We start from the raw sequence: 18832 nt of genomic DNA, 5'->3' as shown, positions 1-18832 counted from the left end.
AGTATGGATCCTGGTACACAGTTCTTTATCAGCTTATGCTATTCTGACATAAAAATGATTCAACTGGGCCAGGCGGTGGTGTTGCACACCTTTAATCCCAGCACTCAGGAGGCAGAGGCAGGTGGATCTCTGTGAGTTTGAGGCCAGCCTGGGCTACAGAGCAAGATCCAGGACAGGCACCAAAACTACACAGAGAATCTCTTACTTTTGCTATTGAAGACTATGATAGGATGTTTGTAGGATGAGTTCTTTACAGTGGAATGTATGCTACCCCATTTTTTTTTATTGGATTGTTTTCTTGATATCTAGTTTTTTTAGTTTTTTATGTATTGTGGATATTAGCCCTCTATTGGATATGTAGTTGGTAAAAATCTTTTCCCATTCTGTTGGCTGCCACTTTGTCTGAATGGTGATGTCTTGCTGTGCAGAAGCTTTTCAGTTTCATGAGGTCTCAATTATTAATTATTGATCTTAGTGCCTGTGCTAACGGTGTTCTGTTCAAAGTCTTTTCCTATGCCAATGAGTTCAAGGCTATTTCCTACTTTCTCTTCTATTAGGTTCAGTGTATCTGGTTTTATATTGAGATCTTTGATCCATTTGGAGTTGAGTTTTGTACAAGGTGATAAGTGTGAATGGATCTATTTGGATTCTTCTACATGCAGTCGTCCAGTTTGACCAGCACCATATGTTGAAGAGGCTCTTTTTTCCAGTATGTATTTCTGGTGTCTTTGTCAAAAACCAGGTGTCCATAGTATGTGGATTTATGTCTGGGTCTTCAGTTCAGTTACACTGATCAATGTGTGGCTGTTTCTGTGTCAAAGCCATGTGGTTTTATTACCATAGCTCTGAAATATAACTTGAAATCAGGGATGGTGACACCTCCAGCAGTTCTTTTATTGTTCAGGATTGTTTTAGCTATCTTTGGTTTTTGTTTTTCCATATGAAGTTGAGAATTGTCCTTTCAAGGTCTATAAAGAATTGTGTTGAAATTGTGAAAGGAATTGCACTGAATCTGTAGATTGCTTTTAGTAGGTTGTCCAGTTTTACTATGTTAAACCTACTGATCCATGAGCATGGAAGATCTTTCCATCTTTTGATAGCTTCTGATACGTGTTGGAGTTGGGGGCTGCTTCTCTGGCTGGAGATGCCTACATGTTCCCAGGGGGTGCCTGCTGGAGTTGGAGGCTGGGATAAAGCAATGAGTGGGGGAGGGAATTTAGGAGGGAAGATCTGTAGGATCCACTGGAGATGGGGGCATGGTGGGTAGGAAGCTGAAGCAGGTTGTCTGCTACAAAACTGAGGGGCTGGATTTGGAGGAGGGGAGGGAGAAGTAAAGATCTGCCATAACTGAATGTTTTTTAAATATACTAAATGAGCTCATCAGAAAATGGAAAATAGTGACAGAGCAAACAGGGAAGTTCAAGACAAATATAGAAATCACCAAGTTCAAAAACAGAATGGACAGGGAGATTAATAAAACTCAATAACTACATAGTTATGCAGGGTACCAAAATGTGTATAAAGGAGTCTTAAAGGAGCAGGGATAGATGAGAGAAATGTTTTTGAAAAAACAGTTGATGAAATTTATCAGATTTGATTGGGGGAGACCAATGTACAGACCCAAAAAATAAGAAACATGCAAGAATAAACAAAACTTTTTTTAAATCTACACAGAGAAAATTTACATGTTACACATAGAAAACAGTTATACATCTTGTAATTGTGGAGGCCAAAAGACTCAGATTGACATGTTCAAATAATGGAAGAAAGAAACTTTCAGTTAAGAATTCTGTGTCTAGCCGGGCGGTGGTGGCGCACGCCTTTAATCCCAGCACTTGGGAGGCAGAGCCAGGCGGATCTCTGTGAGTTCGAGGCCAGCCTGGGCTACCAAGTGAGTTCCAGGAAAAGGCGCAAAGCTACACAGAGAAACCCTGTCTTGAAAAACCAAAAAAAAAAAAAAAAAAAAAAGAATTCTGTGTCTACAGAATTACCTCCAAGAATGAAAGCAAAATAAAAACATTTTTAAATAAAAACTGAACTTTTCACTAGAACCCCTGCACTACAAGATATTTAGGCTGAAAATAAATGACATCAAGTGGAAATGCGTATTTCCACAAAGAAATGAAGGGCATCAGAAATTCTAAATATAGGCTTAAAAACTAACACTTTAAGAGATAGGAGTTGGAACGATGGTTCTGTGGTTAAGAGCACTGCCTACTTTTCCAGATGTCCCACCTGGCAGCTCATAACCATCTGTAACCCCAATCCCAGGGGATCCAAGGGCATCAGGACACACATGCATACAGAACACTCACACAATAATATAACTTTGTTGTTGTTTGTTTGTTTTTCAAGACAGGGTTTCTCTGTGTAGTTTTTGTGCCTATCCTGGGTCTTGCTCTGTAGACCAGGCTGGCCTCAAACTCACAGAGATCCTCCTGGCTCTGCCTCCCGAGTGCTGAGATTAAAGGTGTGCGCCACCACTGCCCGGCTATAACTTTTTCTAAGATACTAGAACATAGTGAATTTCCAGACTCTAGTCCCCAAGTCAGCCACTGAAAATATAATTAAAAGATGTATAACTAAAAAAAAAAACAAAAGAAATTCAAGAGAGATAGTTAGAAAATCAATAAAGTGACCATAGTCACTGCAGGTAAGAGAAAGAACAAACACAAACAAAAGATTCTTGAGAAATTTAGCACATTTGGGGGTGCACCATGTGTTAAGGAATAGACAGTACTAGGCTTATGATGTAGAAACTTTATGAATCTTGCTAAGGCATTTGACTTTAATCCTGAAGTTCATGTCAAACTGATGATGGTTGAAAATGGGAGTGACATGTGATGTGTATGTATGTATGTGTCTGTTGCTGGGGACTGAGTCCAGGGTCTTTTGCAAGGAAGTACTCTAACACTGAACTATACCCCCCAACCTGGTAATGTTGCATTTTAGCAGTTGGCTGTGGGAAGCGAGTTAAATTCAGACCTTTGGAGTAGACTTTTAGCTCTGTGTGTTCAACTGGCTGTTGAGTATTATCAAAGGTACCAATGCAGTGTGGTCCTTTCCTAGAAACTGAGGCTTTTGATTTTGCCAAACAATTTCTATTCCAGGACTAGGTACATACCAGACTTGTACTTGACCCACTCAGAACTCCATATCTTTGAATCGGTTGACAATGGTGACCTTCACATCTATTAGGAGAAACAGCGTGAAAGCAGAGGGGAGTGAAAGCGTGAAAGAGTGGGGGAGATGAAGAAAGCCATTCATGACCACCAAGAAGGCAAACATTTGTAAAGAAGTATCATAGTTAAACACTTTGTATGCTAACTAAAATAACAATAATAACATTTAAAAGTGAGAGAAATTGTATGCTGGCTATGGTGGCAATAGTTAGCATGGCCAGACCATAATATGCCAATGGTGATGGTACCCAGTCAGGTGAGAAGACACCTGGAGACTAACACAGTGTTATTTCAGGCTCATGGCACAACAGGTGGTGACAGTATCTCTGGCTGGCATCATCAACTCTATAATTTGTTTGATCAACCTGCTGAGGAATGGGATTGAAGATTAGTGTGTAGCTAGAGTTTTCCTGCCTTGCCCACAGTCAGGACAAATCTTTGTCACCTGCCAGTCCCACAGCCGCTCAGACCCAACCAAGTAAACACAGAACATCCCACAGCATTAGTGGTTTTCCATTAGTTAAAATTCAGACCATTGCTTTTATACCTACCCCTTATTGTTTTAAAAACAATCTTTAAACCTGATTACAGGGTAGGTGTAGTGGCGCATACCTTTAATCCCAGCACTCAGGAGGATGAAGCAAGTGGATGTCTGTCAGTTCAAGACCAGCCTGGTCTGCATAGTGAGTTCCAGGACAGCCAGAGCTACAAAGTGAGATCCTGTCTCCAAAAAGGAAAGATGGGGTCTGGAGAGATGGTTTAGAGTAGTTAAAAGCACTGACTGTTCTTCCAGAGGACCCAGGTTCAATTCCTAGCACCCACATGGCAGCTCACAACTGTCTGGAACTCCAGTTCTAGGGGATATGACATTCTCACAAAGACAGATGAGTAGGCAAAATACCAATGCATAAAATAAATAAGTCACTTAAAAAGAAAAGACAAAGACAATAAAGCTGATTGCATATTGGAAAAAGTTATGCATCCCTAGGCCCTCAACAGGAAAGGCAGACAGTTGGATTTGAATGTCTGCTCCTATTACTTAGCTGTATAATCCTTAGTAAGTAACCTGGTCCCGCAAAACTAATTTTTGCATGTATATAATGGAGATGGCAATACTATCCTGCAGTATCATTGTGAAAATTTAAGAAATCAGAAAAAATGACATGAGTAATCAGGGAGACAAGATAATGGGATGTAAATATTTTTAATTTTATTTTATATGTATGAGTGTTTTGCCTGTGTCTGTTTATCAGCCATGTGTCTTATGTCCATGGAGAACAGAAGAGGGTATCCAGTCCCCTGGGACTGAAGCTACAGATGCTTGTAAACCATCTTATGGATGCTGGGAGTCTAACCCAGTCCTCTGAGAAGAGTAGCCAATGCTCTTAACTACTGAGCCATCTCTCTAGCCCTATTGGATGTAAATTTAACCTGATGGTCATGGCTTCATCCAGATAAAGACTGCACAGCATCCTGCTATTATAGTTAGCTGTGCTCTATTGGAGATTCAGAGACCCCAAAGCCCCGTCATTTCTTTAGCATTTCATTATAACTGTACTTACACATAGATGCTGCCTTTGACATTTTGTGTTTAGTCAAACCTCTCCTCTGAGTCTCAAAATGTCCTCCCAATTTCCAGAAAAAATTTACACTTGCATATGCATAATATTATGGAGGATTTTCCTCTAGCCCTTAAAAGCTCAATTTCCAGTTGCCTATTATCTAAGTTGCCTACTTTTCTCTCCCTTTTAAGAGTGTACTTTTGAAATTTTCCCCTAATAAATTTTTTTCCTATTTACACATCCATCCTCAAGAGCCTTCTCTGGTGAGACTAGGAATCTTTGGGAATCCTGAATGCAGTGACAAACACTTAATGTGTTCTTAGTACTTAGTACTCATATTAACTTACCATCTTGCTTAGCTTCTGTTGCAGATTATCCTGGAAATTTGCTTTTCAAGCAAAGATTGCTTTCTCTTTGTGAAGGATGCAATATTCTCTACTATTTATCTGTCTTTCTTGGATCAGAAAAACAAAACAAAACAAAAAAAAACCCATTGCATTCTCACATACATCTGGCATTTAGATAGTTTATAAATGTATAGAAGTTGACAGCTTTGGGCTGGGCGGTGGTGGCACACACCTTTAATCCCAGCACTCCGGAGACAGAGGCAGGCGGATCTCTGTGAGTTTGAGGCCAGCCTGGGCTACCAAGTGAGTCCCAGGAAAGGCGCAAAACTACACAGAGAAACCCTGTCTCGGGAAAAAAAAAAAGAAGTTGACAGCTTTGACGTTAGTGTACAAGGCTTTCTTTACAGGCCACCAGCCGGCTCCCAAGTCATGACACAGAGACTTATTAGTTATGAATGCTCAGCCTTATCTTAGCTCTTATTTTAATCCGTTTCTCTTATATATATTTGGCTTCAGGGCTTTTTACCTTTCTTTCTTTCTTTCTATATATCTTACTTTCCTGCTGTCTCCATGTCTGGCTGTTGGCTGCCTGACTTCTGGCCCTGGGCATGTCCCTCTCTTTTTCCCTCCTTCTCTTCCCTTTCTTCTCTCTGGAGCCTAGATTCTCCTCCTACTTATTCTCTCTGCCCGCCAGCCCCACCTATCCCTCTCCTACTTAGCTATTGGCTGTTCAGCTTTTTATTAGACCCATCAGGTGCAAACAAGGTAAAACAAATGAAACATACTTTATGTAGTTAAACATGCAGCACAAACGTAACACACCTTTACACAATTAAAGTAATATTCTGCAGCATAAACGTTAACACATCTTTGCCTAGTTAAAATAATATTCTACCACACATTAGCAAAATGTTAACTAAAGAAAATAAAACTAATACTTATGTTATAGAAGATATATAGGAAGCTGGAGAGATAGCTCAGAGGTAGAGCATTTACCCAGCATGTACAAGGCTCTGGGTTCAATCACTAGCACTGCAGATATGTATAAAATATCAATGAGATTAAAAAAAAAAAAGTAAAGAAATGTTTATCTTTAAAAGCTAAAACCTCAGCCTTCTCAAATAAAGTTAATGTGCCCTTCTCTATTCTTGTCATAATCTTTAATAGGACTTCATTGACCTAACTAGAGAGACCAGAACAAGGGCAAAAGATCGTAATGGACTCTGTGTGATTGATCTGACAAGAAGTGAGGAAGAAAATAGACCTATTGCCACTCTTGATTTGACTTTGGAACCTGTAGCTTCATCTCAGAAGGAGCCACCCAGTCTTCAGACATGTCCCAGTCTTTCAGGCAAAGAGGTGATGGAAGCCCAGGGAGATAGAGGTTCTCAGCCTACAGCACAGAGAATGGTCAACAATGATCCTGTAGATTTGGATTTGTTGGAGGAAAACATGTTTGAAGGTTCTCGACCCCCTACAGCTATCAGCCAGGACTCTGTTTATCCATCAGAGCCAAACTGTAGCTCAATCACGTACAAAGGTGGCCTCAGCTTCTTGACAAGCCTACATCTCTCTTCAGATGTTAGCTCCTTCTCCTCAACAAGCAATAACAGTAGCAGCAGCAATCAGAGGGCCTCTTTGCCATGCCCACAGCAAGATGTGCCTTGCCAACCACAAGGCTTGCTATGCCCGCTACAAGCCTTATCATGCCCATTAAGAGCTTCACCATGTCCACCACGCGCTTCCTCGTGTCCACCACAAGCCTTGTCAGGTCCACCACAAGCCTTGTCATGTCCATCACAAACTTTGTCATGTCCATCAAAAACTGTGCAGTGCCAACTCCAAGCTTTGCCTCATCCACCTCAGGAAGTGCCATGCCCTCCTCAAGATGTGCCATGCCCTCAGCAGAATATGCCAAGCACACGTCAAAATTTATCATGGCATCCTCATCAACACCCACTATACCCACCCCAAGACACTCTGGGCCTACCTCAAGATGCGCCAGGTCGACCTCAAAACCTGTCCTATCCACAAGATGTGACACAACTGCAAGACATGCCATGGTCACTGCAAGACATGCCACTGTCACTACAGGATGTGCTGCAATCACTGCAAGATGTGCCACCACTGCTGAGAGACGTGCCACAGTCATCAGAAGTGATGCAGTTACCTGGTGGTGTGATACGGTCATCAGGAGGTGTGATGAGGTCATCAGGAGGTGTAACACGGTCACTAGGAGGTGTGATGCAGTCATCAGGAGATGCAATACACTCACTAGGAGGTGTAACACAGTCACTGGGAGGTGTGATGCAGTCATCAGGAAGTGTGATGCAGTCACCAGGTGTGCCACAGTCATCAGGAAGTGTGATGCAGTCACCAGGTGTGCCACAGTCATCAGGAGATGTGATGCAGTCACCAGGTGTGCCACAGTTACCAGATGTGATGCAGTCACCAGGTGTGCCACAGTTACCAGATGTGATGCAGTCACCAGGTGTGCCACAGTTACCAGATGTGATGCAGTCACCAGGTGTGCCACAGTCATCAGGAGATGTGATGCAGTCACCAGGTGTGCCACAGTCATCAGGAGATGTGATGCAGTCACCAGGTGTGCCACAGTTACCAGATGTGATGCAGTCACCAGGTGTGCCACAGTTACCAGATGTGATGCAGTCACCAGGTGTGCCACAGTCATCAGGAGATGTGATGCAGTCACCAGGTGTGCCACAGTCATCAGGAGATGTGATGCAGTCACCAGGTGTGCCACAGTTACCAGATGTGATGCAGTCACCAGGTGTGCCACAGTTACCAGATGTGATGCAGTCACCAGGTGTGCCACAGTCATCAGGAGATGTGATGCAGTCACCAGGTGTGCCACAGTCATCAGGAGATGTGATGCAGTCACCAGGTATGCCACAGTTATCAAATGTGATAGAGTCACCAGGTGTGCCACAGTCATCAGGAGATGTGATGCAGTCACCAGGTGTGCCACAGTTACCAGATGTGATAGAGTCACCAGGTGTGCCACAGTCATCAGGAGATGTGATGCAGTCACCAGGTGTGCCACAGTCATCAGGAGATGTGATAGAGTCACCAGGTGTGCCACAGTCATCAGGAGATGTGATACAGTCACCAGGTGTGCCACAGTCAGTTAGAGATGCACCACACTTACCAGGAGATGTGTTGCACTCACCACAAGGGTTATTGGACTTAGCAAGAGACAAACCAAAATCTGCCCCAGATGATGTGCAGAATCGTGACACTCCTATGGATATCTCAGCTCCATCCTCTCCAAGTTGCTCTGCCAGCCCACTGTCTCCACAGTCTGAATTTTCCTTAGAAAAAGTTCCTTGGCTCTCTGTCACAGACAGCTTAGCCAGAAAAGAGAGATCATTTCCACAGCTTGCCAACCCTGGGTCTGCCCAGATACAAGGACAAATACCACAAGTTGGGGTATACAATAGACCTTGCCTGCATAGACTGAAATACTTCTTACGACCGCCAGTACATCATCTCTTCTTCCAGACATTAATACCAGATAAAGACACACGGGAGGTAAGCTAAGTATACTCACCCCTTGGGGATTATGTCTCCTTCCTATAGGTCCTGGATAAAGTTACAATGACTTGTGTGATATTTTGTTTGTGTTCTAACAAATAAATTTTGCCTGAAGATCAGAGGGCAGAGCTGCCACTAGTTAACCATAGAGGCCAGGCGGTGGTGGCTCACACCTTTAGTCCCAGCACACAGGAGGCAGAGAGAGGAAGTAATAAGGTGGAGCAGAGACAGGCTCTTGGCCCCATTTGGTCTGAGGATTTGTAGAGGTAAGAAGTCACTGGTGGCTGCTCCTTTGCTTCTCTGATCTTTCAGGTTATTACCCCGATATCTGACTCCTGGTTTTTATTGATAAGATTAATTAGATTTGTGCTACAATGGCTAGAGTCCATGCACTAGAGAATGGACCAAATATAAATGAAATTTTTATCTTTCTCCCACTTGAAGGTGGAGTTAGATCTGTGTTCAGATCTCAGCCCACACTTTAAAAACCAGCACTGTGCATTGTCATTTCCTTTGTGAGCCTCATCATTGGCCTTTGTCAGTTCTTGTCTCCCATTCCTTTATTCTCTCTTCCTGATACCCACACAGTCCCTATATCACAGAAGACTCTTGTCACTTCAGTGCCTCAAATCATCCTTAGACTTTGGGAGTAGAAACTAAATTTTAAAACTTTAATGTGAATATTATTTCCCATTTGTCTTCATTGACCTATGAGAACTAAATTAGATATATATGGACAAAAATGTGACAACCTCACAGCATGAAACCTTTTTGTTATCCAAAACCATACCCTCAACCTTAAGAGAAGTGTAAAGTACTCAGTGGTGGGGCATGCCTTTAATCCCAATACTCAGGAGGTAGAGGCAGGCAGATCTCTGAGTTTGAGGACAGCCAGGGCTATACAGAGAAACCCTGTCTTGAAAAAACAAACAAAGTCAAAAGGTAGGCAGTCTGGCAAAATGGCTCAGTAGGTAAAGGCACTTGCTGCCAAACCTGGCAACTTGTATTCTATATATAGACTGAACCCACATGGTAGAAGTAGAGGACTGACTCCTATAAATTGTCCTCTGACCCCCACATTTGCATTGTGGTATACACTTGTGCTCATAAACACACGTGCACGCACATATGCGCGCGCGTACACACACACACACACAGACAGACAGATAAATGAAATGTGATTTTTAAAAGTCAAAAAGGCAGGGCTGGAAGATAGCTCAGTGCTTAATAATGTCTACTACTTTTCTAGAGGAACAGGTTCAGTTCCTAGCACCCATATAGGGTAGGTCAGAACCTCTTGAACTTCCAGCTCCAGGGCACTCATGTGCACAAATCCACACCTAGACATACATGCATATATAAAATTGAAAATAAAAATAAATCTTTTTAAAAAAATTTTTTTAAAAAGTATTTTTTAAAAAACATTTTAATGTGTTTAAACTTACTCATAGTGTTATCAGACATTTATTATGAATAATTCCATGTATTCCCTTCCCAGTTAACTTTTATACGTAACCATTTCAATTTTTAAAGTAATTGGTATTTTTTTTAAACATATGTATTTGTGCCAAGTGATTGTGGCGCACACCTTTAATCCCAGCACTTGGGAGGCAGAGGCAGGCAGATCTCTGTGAGTTCAAGGCCAGCCTGGTCTACAGAGTGAGTTCCAGGACAGGCTCCAAAGCTACACAGAAAACGCTATTTCAAAAAAAACAAAAACAAACAAAAAGCAAACAATATATATATGCATTTGTTATTGTTTTGTTGTTTATAGAATGTAATGGTTAAAAATCATGCATGGTGATACAGGCCTGTAATGCTAGTACTTGGAAGATCAGGAGTTCAAAGCCAGTACTGATGCAAACCTGGGCCCTCTCAAAAAGAAAAGAGAAAGATTGGGAGGAGGAGGAAGAAAGTGGTATTCATTCTTCTAGCAACACAATGGGCTCAAGTCTTTTTATGTCTTTTTCATGTATATGAGTGCTCTATCTTCATGCACAACTTTATGCCAGAAGAAGGCATCAGATCCCACTATAGGTGGTTGTGAGCCACCATGTGGGTGCTGGGAATTGATCTCAGGACCTCTGGAAGAACAGCCAGTGCTCTTTATTTTCTTTTAATTTATTTATTTTTATTATTTTATGTGCATTGGTGTTTTGCCTACATCTATGTCTATGTAAGGTGTCAGATCTTAGAGTTACAGACAGTTGTTAGCTGCCATGTGGTGCTGGGAACTGAACCCGGGTCCTCTGGAAGAGCAGTCACTGCTCTTAACCGCTAAGCCATCTCTCCAGTCTTCTCTCTCTCTCTCTCTCTCTCTCTCTCTCTCTCTCTCTCTCTCTCTTTTTTTTTTTTTTCCAGAGCTGAGGACCGAACCCAGGGCCTTGCGCTTGGTAGGCAAGTGCTCTACCACTGAGCTGAATCTCCAACCCCCTTCTTATCTCTATTAAAGTGTCTACTATACCTTTGTCACTACCCTATAATCCTAGCACTTAGAAGATGGAGGCAGGAAGATTAGGAACTCAAAGCCAGTCTCTGACTGCTCGTGGCTCTTTGGTATTTGTGTTTCTGTTACTTCTGTTGTTTTTTTGTTTTTTGAGACAGGGCTTCTCTGTGTAGCCTTGGCTATCCTGGAACTCACTCTGTAGACCAGGCTGGCTTCAAACTCAGAGATCCACCTGCCTTTGCCTCCCAAGTGCTGGGATTAAAGGCATGCACCATACCCATCTTTCTGTTACATTTTAATATAGATGAAATCATGATGTATTTAGGATTCTTTTATTATTATTATTATTATTATTATTATTATTATTATTATATATATAGTGTTCTGCCTGCATGTATGTCTGCACACCAGAAGAGGGCACCAGATATCATTACAGATGGTTGTGAGCCACCATGTGGTTGCTGGGAATTGAACTCAGGACCTTTGGAAGAGCAAGCAGTGCTCTTAACCTCTGAGCCATCTCTCCAGCCCGTATTTAGAATTCTTGTCTTTTAACTTCTCTACATCCATCATTAAGAGGTTTTTTTGTTTTGCTTTTTAAGTAGAGCTTTCTTGTCTCTTTAATAAAATATTTCAAATGCATAGAAAACTTTGCTGTTTTCAACCTGTTGCAGAACCTCTTGCTTTTAGGAAGTGTAGAGTCCATCCTGATGTCTGTCTATCTCTTTGTCTCTACAGAGCAAGGGTCAGAAATTAGAGCCCATCCCTCATCGAAGACTAAGAATGGTGACAAACACTATTGAAGAAAACTTTCCTTTGGGGACTGTGCAGTTCTTAATGGACTTTGTTTCACCCCAGCATTACCCACCCAGAGAAATTGTGGCTCACATCATCCAGAAAATCCTGCTCAGTGGCTCTGAGACTGTGGATGTCCTCAAGGAGGCCTACATGCTTCTCATGAAAATTCAACAGTATGCATCATTACCACTGGCTGACCAAGTCTTCTAGGGACTGTACACTCAGGGCATAGCTTCCCTTATCTAAGCTTTATTCAGCTGACCTGGGGAGGGTTCTTAATAATGTTGGTTGTAAGGGACAGGAAACCCACTCAAAACTGGCTTCAATTGCTGGTAAAGGAATTTAATAACTTATTTTCACTGGAAACTTGGGAATAAGATGTTATTTGATACTGTTTTCCTAAGTGGCTGCTGGGACCCAGCTTTTAACTCTGCCTTGGTTCTAGCTTTGGGGCTCTACACTGTAGTCTTCAGCTTTAGATTTTTATGGTACTTTGAGTTAGAAAATCAACTTCCGTAATTACATAACAATTCTGAAACTGAGTCATATTATAATTGGCTTAACATAACACGAGTCCATTTTTGAGACAATCACAGTGAATGATAGAATATTGTAATTAGCTCAGCAAATCACATGCTTCTTGCAGTCCTGGTAGGTAAAGCTCAATGGCTATGAGCTGGCCAGAGACTGACACAGTGTGGTACTGGAGGGTAGGCCAGAGTGCTCAGGGTGAGAAGATGCTTTGTCTCCTGTCCTTGTACAGACCCTATCCCTTCTGCCACTAAATTCCCCAGAATTCTGATTGATGTCACTTGACTTTCAGGCTGCATCCAGCCAATGCCAAGACCGTGGAATGGGACTGGAAACTGCTCACCTATGTCATGGAAGAAGAGGTAACATAAATTATGAAGATATATCTTTTGCAGAGGAATTTTTTTTTTAAGATTTATATATTTATTATGTATACAGTGTTCTGTCTGCATATACACCTGCAGGCCAGAAGAAGGCACCAGATCTGGTTACAGATGGTTGTGAGCCACCATGTGGTTGCTGGGAATTGAACTGAGTACCTCTGGAAGAGCAGCCAGTGCTCTTAACCACTGAGCCATCTCTCCAGCCCTTGCAGAGGAATTTTTAAATTACATTTATTTGTGTGTGTGTGTGTGTGTGTGTGTGTGTGTGTGTGTGTGTATTTGAAAACACCATGTTGTGTGTGGAAGTCAGAAAACAGCTTGCAGGAATTGGTTCTCTCCTTCCATCCTGTGGGTCTTGGGGATTGAACTCATTGTCAGGCTTGGCAGCAATTGCCTTTACCCACTAAGCCATTATTTTCTGCTGACAGTCCTACCCTACCAAAAAATTACTGTTAAAAAAAAAATGTGGCCTTCCAACTCAGATATTAATATATTCATGTCTTCTCTCCTTGAAACCAAACTGAGAATATTAGTGGGAGGGTTGGTGACACAGCTCAGTGGTGGAGCACTTGCCTGCCATGCATGAGACCCTGAATCTAGTCCCTAGTACTGCAGACAAGTAAACATTAATGCTAGTAAATAAATGGAGAAAGGAAGCCAGGCAGCGTTGACGCACGCCTTTAATCCCACCACTGGGAGGCAGAGGCAGGCGGATCTCTGAGAGTTTGAGGCTAGCCTGGTCTACAGAGTGAGTTCCAGGAAAGGCGCAAAGCTACACAGAGAAACCCTGTCTTGAAAAACCAAAAGAAAGAATGAATGAAGAAAGTCATACTCCTTAGCTGTGAAAATAGAGGAAAGTGAGTCAAGATTCAAGCAGTCTAAGGAAGAAGACATTAGGGTGATGAGTCATGAGGCTGGTCAGAGACAGCCAGGAGCTAGAACACTTGTAGAAGAGACCGTAGCCAGGGAAGAAAATCTTCACTTTAGAGCACCAAAGGAGTTTCCCACTCAGAAATGCAATATATATGCTGAGCAGGATGAATGAATCCAGTACAGGGATAGTGAGTATCTGCTGAAAATCATTACATGGAGCTGTCAGCTACTACATTCTGGAACATAGTAGGCAAAAAAGTCTAAAGAAACGGCATGAACCATCTGTAATAAGCAAAAGCAGATGCTATAAAGTTAGTAAAAAAAAAAAAAAAAAATTCCATGTTCTCTCTTTAGTGACATCCAACTTTAACTGCTGGAGTTTTTAATCTCCTCATGTCTTTCACACAAGCTAGCTCCAACATTTAAATTTCCTGGGATGCTGCTCTTGTCAAACTGGACATTTTGTATTTCTTCCTGCCCCCGCTTGCCTTTCATCATTGTAGACTCGAATAGAGTAATAACCACAACATAGAGTAAATATTGGACTGTCTTGGAATGTCTTCCAAGGAAACTAATACTTCATAATTTGACCTTAGGCAAATTCTTAGGGCAAGGTCAAAAAGCAGCCATGTTCTTGGCCAGAATATCACAAGAACAGTCTTTAGCCCAGCTGCAAATATTGTTCCCCTGAAACCTCTGAATGGGCCTCCAAAGTCCACATGGCTCTGCACTATCTGCCAGGCTCCTACTAGGTTGGCCCATTAAATTTACAGCATTTAGTCACTTTTTTAGTTGAAAATTTCAAAGTTGTCCACATTCATCCAAAAACACTACATAGTCAGAGTGGGGGAGAGGTCTCTGCATACACCAAGGCCAGCAGAATGTGGATCCAGGGGAGGCAAGAAGGAAATTTGGTTCAACATGACTCAATTTCTGGCATTGTTTCAAACTTTGAGGGTCTGACACCTGGTAGTTAGGCATATTTAAGCAGAACACAACCTTGGAGGAAAGTTTCCTGGTCATAATTAACTCAATCCCATGTGCACAATAAAGCTTAAGACATGACCACATCAAAACTCTTGTAAGGTACGAGTGACTTTTGGTTCCAGAGAGTTAGAGTCCATGATAACCGAGCAAAGTCATGATGGCAGGAACATCTGATAGCTCACATCTTGATCCAGGAGCAAGGAGGCAGGGAATAGGAATAGTGGGAGGCTTTTGAAACCTCAAGTCCACCCCTAGTGACACACCTCCTCCAAGGCCTTCCCAAACAACCACCAACTAGGGACCAAGTATCCAAATGCCTGAGACTTACAGGGACATCTCATTCAAACCACCAGACAACACATGGACTACAAGACTTGTGAGGACTTCAGAGACTGTAGAGTAGCTACAGAGTACCGTCTAACTCATGACCATGAAGGTGCTCCATCAATAGAGGTAGCCATTTCCTAGTGTTTACCGTGCTCAGGTACTTCCCCTTACTCAATGTAACAAGCTACATCCAGAAAGAAACCACTCATTCCCAGCTCCTCCTTAGAAACAGATTTACCATACCCCAAGTGTGCCGGTTTGTTTGGGAGCTGCTAGAGATTAGTTTTTGTCCTGCCTGTGTCAGAGCATGGCGAAAACAATAGAATGGTTTGAAAACAGGCAGTAATGCCAAGTATTAGAACTACCGATAGTGTCTGCAATTCCATAGACAGACACCAGGGGAAGCAAGAGAGCGCTGAGAGAAGCAAGCCACTTGGGGAGATTAGGACAGTCAAAAGTACACTACTTGGAGGCTAGCAAAATAGTTCAGCGGGTAACATCGTGACGTCCTGAACCTATGTTAAAAATTGATTGCGGTTTGCAAATCTGGAATCCCAGCACTCCTGTTGTGAGCATAGTGGGTTGAGAGAAGGAGACCGCATCCCCTAAGAGATGGCAGGTTAGGTACGCTGGAATAAACAGTAAGACAGATCAACAAGAAAGAACCTGTTTCAGGCTGGGTGTGGTGGTGCAAGCCTTTAATCCCAGCACTTGGGAGGCAGAGACAGGCGTATTTCTGTAAGTTCGAGGCCAGCCTGGCCTACAAAGAGAATTCTAGGACAGCCAGGGCCGTTACACAGCGAAATCCTGTCTTGAAAAACCAAAAAGAGAGAACCTGTTTCAACAAAGTGGAAGAGAAGAAAGAACTCTTAAGTTATCCTCTGACCTTTAACTGCCACATGTAGATCATGGAATGCTAAATATGCACTTAAAAGCATGGTATATGGGGACCAGCGTGATGGCTCACCAGGGAAAGGGACTTGGTGTCAAGGCTGACAGCCTGAGTTTAATCCCCTGAACCCACACGGCAGAAGAAGAGAACTAATTTCCACAGATGTGTAGATATGTGCATGTGTGCATGCATAGACACTCATATAAATATGATTAATATTTAAACAATAAGGTTTGGTTTGGCTGTCCTGGAACTGGCTCCATAGACCAGGCTGACCTTGAACTCAGAAATCTGCCTGCCTCTGCCTCCTGAGTGCTTGGATCAAAGGCGTGCACCACCACCACCGCCCAGCACAAAAATTTTTTTAAATATAGTGCAAAAGGCTGGGAAGAAGGCTCAGTAAGTAAGAGTACTTACTGTGCAAGCTTGAGTCCCTGAATTCAAATCCCCTGCGTTCATGTAAAAAGATGGGTGTACTATATAAACCTGTAACCCTGGCACTGTGGGGGCAGAGACAAGAGGATTGCTGTGACTTATATGCCATCAGCCTGCTTCTAAGTTAAGTGAGAGACCATGGGGATCAGACAACGTGATAGAGCAGGGCACCTGATGTCTTCCTCTGCCCTCCCTGCAAGTGCATGGGTACACATACACACACCACATATACAAAACAGAATAAGGACAGTATATGTACATGCCTAAAGTGGGTATTACTAGAAAAGGGACAGGTCCAGAATTTCAAGCCATACTGATTGCTAAATGTCTTACCTTAAATAAATCCAATCTGTACATACTAGAAAAGGCACTTTCTTCAAATACCTATTTCCAAAGAAAGGTCACAACCTAAGAGTTCATTCTCTAAAAACTACAAAAACAAAGCTGTTAGCTAGACTTAAGAAAAAGGAGATAAACAGAGATCATTAGAGGAGCCGGGGGTGGTGGCACACACCTTTGATCCCAACATTGAGGGGGCAGAGGCAGAAGCAAGCTGGTCTCTGTGAATTCAAGGACATCCTAGTCTACTGTAGGAGACCAGCCCCCACATTTATTTACCCCAGAAACTCTTGAAAAATGAGGGATAAGAGACTTAGTTTAAAATAGAGAGAGAAAACACAGGATAGACTTGGGTGGGCCTGGATCCTTATCCAAATGGGCCCAGAACTTTATTCCAAAGGTCTGTTTATAACAATGCCAGGGGATGGATCAAAAGACCTCCCTCTTGCTGGTTAGACCTTGGAAACACCTGGTACCCAGGCCCATGGTCCAACAGTTTACAAAGTGATTTCCAGGACTGTTACACAGAGAAACCCTGTCTCAACAAACCAAAAAAAAAAAAAAAAAAAAAAAGAAAGAAAGAAAAGATTAGAGATTAAACAACTGTATACCAAAAAAAGATAATATATAAGAAATGGATAAATTTTTAGACATGTATATCTTGCCATGAGTAAATCATGAAAATTTATGTGTGTATATGTGTGTGTGTGTATATACATACATACATATATATATATATAACTACCACCTCCTCACATGTTAAAGGCTTTGTCCCCAGCTTGTAGATAAAAGGTGACTGAATAGAGGGCAGAGGTGGTGTGTATCTTTAATCCCAGCATTGGGGAGGCAGGTGGATCTTTGAGTTCAATGCTAGCCTGGTCTACAGAGTGAGTTCCAGGACAGCAATACACAGAAACCCTGTATCAAAACAAAACAAAGGGTGACTGAATGAGGGCTTTTAGTCCATTGGTGGTTTCATAGTGGATGGCATTAGAGGAGGTTGGTACTAGTTGGAGGAAGTTGGATACTAAAGGCATTCTGGGACATTCCATTGAAGAATTTTTATCTCAGTGCAGCTCCGTTTTGCAGGATGACCGATTTTTGGATCCTTGTGCATGACTATGAATAAGCTGCTAGTTGTATCAGGATTGTCCTCACAGTAACAAATACTTGAAAGAATTTAAAAGGGCAGATTTATTTGGGCTTTTGGTCTCAGATTTCAGTCCAAACTGTAATGAGTCAAACACCCCAGTAGAAGGGTGGCAGTGAAGGGAAATCACTTCACGTAAAAGCATTCAAACAGCAGGAGAAGGGGCTGGGTCAAGATGCATCCTTTCAAGGCATGCATGCTCCCAGTGACCTGTTTCAATCCACCTAGGCCTCATCTCCTAAGGTGCCAAAGCTCCTAAAAGAACACCAGCTGAGGTGTTATCCTCCAAAACATGAGCCTGTAGAGGACACACATTCAAACTCTAACACTATTTTAAAAGGGCTAAGATAGAAATTTGATATAGTATCTATTTTACATTTTTAGGCAAGACTGTGAGGAATGAGTCTGTGTCATTGCTGGTGAGAATGCAAATGGTACAGCACTCTACAAAGCAGTTGGTAGTTTCTATTGCTGTGACTCAGAGTACCTGCTGTCTCCCACAAACCTCTCTTTGATAGACAGACTTTCTGACTCATGGCATTTTCTTGGACTTTGGGTTCTGACAGCCTATGGTTTCCTTTCTTCAAGAGACTGAGAAGCAAGCCTGACTTACTCATTCTTCCACAGGGACAGACTCTGCCAGGACGAATCCTCTTTCTACGTTATGTAGTACAAACCCTGGAAGATGACTTCCAGCAGATCTTGAGGAGACAGCGGCAGCACCTCCAGCAATCCATTGCAAACACTGTTCTTTCGTGTGACAAACAGCCCCACAACGTCAGGTAATGAGCTGTTAGCTCTCTGATATGACAAGAATAGGGACTGTAGTGTGTGACAAATGTGTTAGTTCATCACTGACAGTGTGTGAAAAGTCAAGGAAAGGGGATTTATTTAAGGTCATCATTTTGGGGGTTTTCATCTGTCGTAGCAGGAGCAGAGCTATTCAGCTCATGGCAGCCAGGAAGCAAAGGAGATTAGTAAAGGAAGGGGCCAAAGCAGCATGCATTCCCAAGGCCCTGTCCCCA

The 18832-nt window shown here is 42.4% G+C and overlaps 1 protein-coding gene across 10 annotated transcripts in view; it reads left to right on the top strand.

Moving 5' to 3' along the window:
• The window catches only part of Simc1 (SUMO interacting motifs containing 1), a 35680-nt gene that overhangs the window by 2426 nt on the left and 14422 nt on the right, over window positions 1–18832 (top strand). For 2 of the 10 annotated variants that reach the window (XM_028863762.2, XM_037205717.1), the window contains exons 2-5: window positions 6259–8643; window positions 11831–12063; window positions 12714–12783; window positions 18435–18589. In XM_028863762.2, coding sequence (XP_028719595.1) covers window positions 6259–8643; window positions 11831–12063; window positions 12714–12783; window positions 18435–18589 — 2843 coding nt within the window. Of the gene's footprint in view, window positions 1–616; window positions 710–6258; window positions 8644–11830; window positions 12064–12713; window positions 12784–18434; window positions 18590–18832 lie in introns of those variants that run through there. The other 8 variants (XM_028863765.2, XM_028863764.2, XM_028863763.2 and 5 more) reach the window with 8 other exon arrangements.

This window comes from Peromyscus leucopus, chromosome 5 (assembly GCF_004664715.2).
Source record: "Peromyscus leucopus breed LL Stock chromosome 5, UCI_PerLeu_2.1, whole genome shotgun sequence".
Taxonomy (NCBI): domain Eukaryota; kingdom Metazoa; phylum Chordata; class Mammalia; order Rodentia; family Cricetidae; genus Peromyscus; species Peromyscus leucopus.
The sequence above is the reverse complement of the archived record's forward strand: the minus strand, read 5'-3'. Positions and strand labels throughout refer to the sequence as shown.